Consider the following 4376-nt stretch of genomic DNA (forward strand, 5'->3'; position numbering starts at 1 on the left):
TATGTATGTATGTATACACACATACACACACAAACACATGCATAGAAAGAAAGAGAGAGGGGAAATTATATTGCAATCACAGCCAGCCTTCAAGCAGGAGGTTCTCTCTTTGCTTCTGCAATCCCATTTATGTTATGATTCATTTAATGATATGTTTATCCTTCCATTTTCACTCCCTCATCAGAAAGATAGAATGATGATACCAAATCTCACCAATTCTTTCGTGTGATATCCAGTAAACATTGAAATTAATTTGATTGTGTACATTGCATTCACTGACTCTAATTTAATTTTAACTTTTCAATTTCATTGTGTATTTAATGATATCAAATTATATTTACAATGTTATCAAATTATGTATTAAACAATATCAAATTTCTCCTCATGACAGTGATAAACCTGGATATGTACTGACATCAAATTTATCATAAGCTTTACCTTCATGCTTTCATCAAGTTCACTGTTGTATTTCACTCTAATTTGAGTGTCTCTGTAGTGGTATTTGCTCACTTCAAAGTGGAAAGTTAGATACTATGGTTATTTTATAAGAATGGCCAGAAACATACCAGATTCTCAAGCCTCTTCTGGAGTGATAAATAAATGATTTCAGTTCAAACACTCTGTACTCTTGAATTTCCAGATATAGATACCTCACCAATGCTGGTGCCATGTAAAAAGCACCCAGGCCACTCTGTAAGGTGGTTGGTGTTAGGAAGGGCATCCAACTGTAAAAAACCCTGCCAAAACAGACAGTGAAGCCTGGTGCAGCCTTCTGGCTTGCCAGCTCCTTTCAAATCATGTCAGCATGGAAAATGGATGTTAAATGATGCTGACAATGATATGACAACAACAACATTAAATGACAATGGTGACTGCGACAATGATCCCAAAACGTTTGCCTTTGATTTTTGTTATATTCCTTAAAATGCTGGATTATTATAACACCCATTTCGGTATGCAGTATACTTAGTAAAACCAGTAAAGACATGACTATCTCTTGACTACTTACTACGTACTCTGGTACTTCATGTACTTCTCTTTGCTTATAGTGACCAGGTTATTCCATTCGTCACATGGGAGGGGTGTATCATTATTACGAGTTCCCCACAGCATCTCCCCTTTTAAGTTTTTCTTAGGAAGTGTCATTCAATTTAGCAATATTTTTTTTTATTCACCCTGCCTCCCTTTTTTGAGTTTTTCTATTTTTTTCCTACAATTTAATATCTTTTGTGCTTGGTATCTATTTTCAAGAACTTTGTGTGTTTTCTTTCTTCTCACTTGCACACCTGGTTCAATCACTTGCAGTAGTGTTGGTATTTGGAATGTATCATACAACCATTCCATCGGTTTCTGCAACTTCTTTGATCTGCTTTCCACAAATCTCTTTTTCAGTTGGTTCCTGTGTTTTTCCTTTATGCCTTCTCTACTTTTTACCCAACACATCATTTTACCTAGGCATTTGGTAATTATGCCATCTTCGCAACTCTGCTTTCCATTCTTGTATGCCCTCATAAACACCTTTTAACCAAATTTCAAGAATTTTGCTGTCTTCCCTGGCACTTTTTCTTTCTTCTAGGTTGCAATTTATCAAAGACTGATTTTACTTTCCTTGTAAACATCAGCTCTGCAGGGGAGCTACCTACTGGTGTATTCAGATTTGGTGTCACACGGTACACTCTCTCTCTCTCTTTTACTCTTTTACTTGTTTCAGTCATTTGACTGCGGCCATGCTGGAGCACCGCCTTTAGTCGAGCAAATCAACCCCAGGACTTATTCTTTGTAAGCCTAGTACTTATTCTATCGGTCTCTTTTGCCAAACCACTAAGTTACGGGGACGTAAACACACCAGTATCGGTGGTCAACCAATGTTGGGGGGACAAACACAGACACACAAACACACACATATATATATATATACATATACATATGTATGACGGGCTTCTTTCAGTTTCCGTCTACCAAATCCACTCACAAGGCTTTGGTCGGCCCGAAACTATAGTAGAAGACACTTGCCCAAGGTGCCACACAGTGGGACTGAACCCGGAACCATGTGGTTGGTAAGCAAGCTACTTACCACACATCCTACCTCATCCATGACTTCCTTATTCTATTTTCTAAGGGCTCTTTTGAAGGTATTGACAAAGCTTTCTGCCTGTCCATTAGATCTGGGATGGTATGGCACCATAGTTATATGTTCTGCCACAAACATTTCACAAAATTTTAAAAATTTGCTAGACATAAATTGTTCTCCATTGTCTCAGACACTGTCTTTTCTGAGATGCCAAGGTTTGCAAACAATTTGTGTAAAAAATTTTTCACAGTTGAGGAGGTTGGTTTTTGTGTGGCAAAGTTGACTTTGGTTAGATTTGAAGGGAGGAAGCAGTAGGTCAGAACAAACACAATAACATGTTCTATCCAATATTGTAAGAACTCTACTAATTCACTGCTTCATGGAAAATAAAACCCACTCTTTTACTCCAGCTAGTTAACTTCTGTCTTTTTCTTCTCTCTTCCTCAGGTAGATGGTGGCGGCGGCATAACTTGTATCCTACAAGATGGAACTGTGTTCGAGAAAGCTGGAGTCAATATCTCCGTTGTTAGAGGTAAACTACCTGTTGAAGCTGTTCGTCAGATGAGAGCAAGGTATGTTATACAATGTTGTCGTTGTTTGACCCTAGACAAGTCCTGATAGAAAAGATTTAGGATTAAATGTCTTCCCACTGTGATATTTCCAAATTGGTATATGTCAGGGAGTATATTATTCAATGTAAGACAAAAGGGTGTGATTTGAGAGGGATATGGCTGCTATTTTCAGCAGGCTAAGGGACTGCATAGAGAATATTTCATTAGGTACAAAGGGTTCTTTAGTGTGGCTGTAAAGTCCTTGTTAAATCTGTCAACATCTTCAATGTACACAAGTTTCCGAACTGCTCCCATTTTGCTTGGATGCCTCAAGATTTGTAAGATAAAAGTGGGATTAAACCATACAGCACCTACTGTTAATAATTATTGACACTATAGGAAGACAATTCTAAGGATTCTTTACAAGTTAATTGGGATTGTGAATATTTAAACATTAAATGCATGAGGGAAATGAATGAACTGTGAATATGGTTGTGCGGTAAGAAGCTTGCTTCCCAACCACATGGTTCTGGGTTCAGTCCCACTGCATGACACCTTGAGTAAGTGTCTTCTATTATTACCTCAGGCCAACTAAAATCTTGTGAGTAGATTTTGTAGATGGAAACTGAAAGAAGCCCATTGTATATATATATATATATATATATATATATATATATATATATATATATATATATATATATATATATATATATACAATGGGCTTCTTTCAGTTTCCATCTATATACATATATATATATGTATGCATGTGTGTGTACATGTCTCTGTGTCCAAATTTGCCCCCCCCCCCCATCACTTTACAACCCGTGTTGGTGTGTTTACATTCCCATTACTTAGTAGTTCAGCAAAAGAGACCAGTAGAGTAAGTACCAGACTTCAAAAAATAATAAGTACTAGGGTCAAATCATTTGGCTAAAAATTTTTGGAGGCAGTGCTCCAGCATGGCCACAGCCTAATGACTGAAACAAGTAAACGACAACCATGTAAAGAAATATGTATATATTTAACATACTGTAACCTGTCCAGGAATCCGAGGTGTTTCTGTGGCCTGCAGCGATTTGCTCTTTCGACCAGTGTAGAAATATTAAACAAATTGAAATCAAACCATATAAAATATATTCATAACATCAGACACACATACACATAGGTGCAGGAGTGGCTGTGTGGTAAGTAGCTTGCTTACCAACCACATGGTTCCAGGTTCAGTCCTACTGCGTGACACCTTGGGTAAGTGTCTTCTACTATAGCCTCGGGCCGACCAAGGCCTTGTGAGTGAATTTGGTAGACGGAAACTGAAAGAAGCCCGTCGTATATATGTGTGTGTGTGTGCATGTTTGTGAGTCTGTTTTTGTCCCCCTAGCATTGCTTGACCATCGATGCGGGTGTGTTTATGTCCCCGTCACTTAGCGGTTCGGTAAAAAGTGACCGATAGAATAAGTACTAGGCTTACAAAGAATAAGTCCTGTGGTCGATTTGCTCGACTAAAGGTGGTGCTCCAGCATGGCCGCAGTCAAATGACTGAAACAAGTAAAAGAGTAAAAGAGTATATCTATGTATGGAAAACATTACTGAACAGATTGTGGGAAATAATAACTTTTGCTTATATTCAGCAGCTGTTTCACATGATTGGCAGAGCTTCACTCTCTTTACATTCATTCAAGCAAAATGCTTCCATTAATTTTAATTGTATTTAGAATTACTTTATAGGCACCGGTGTGGCTATAAGTGCAGGTGTG

At 37.9% G+C, this 4376-nt stretch overlaps 1 protein-coding gene across 4 annotated transcripts in view; it reads left to right on the forward strand.

Moving 5' to 3' along the window:
* Positions 1-4376, forward strand: part of LOC106870177 (oxygen-dependent coproporphyrinogen-III oxidase) — a 360259-nt gene that overhangs the window by 340695 nt on the left and 15188 nt on the right. For all 4 annotated transcript variants that reach the window (XM_052976450.1, XM_052976448.1, XM_052976449.1 and 1 more), the window contains one exon: positions 2519-2643. In XM_052976450.1, the coding sequence (XP_052832410.1) occupies positions 2519-2643 (125 nt within the window). The remainder of the gene's footprint in view (positions 1-2518; positions 2644-4376) is intronic.

Source organism: Octopus bimaculoides, chromosome 24 (genome assembly GCF_001194135.2).
Source record: "Octopus bimaculoides isolate UCB-OBI-ISO-001 chromosome 24, ASM119413v2, whole genome shotgun sequence".
Classification (NCBI taxonomy): domain Eukaryota; kingdom Metazoa; phylum Mollusca; class Cephalopoda; order Octopoda; family Octopodidae; genus Octopus; species Octopus bimaculoides.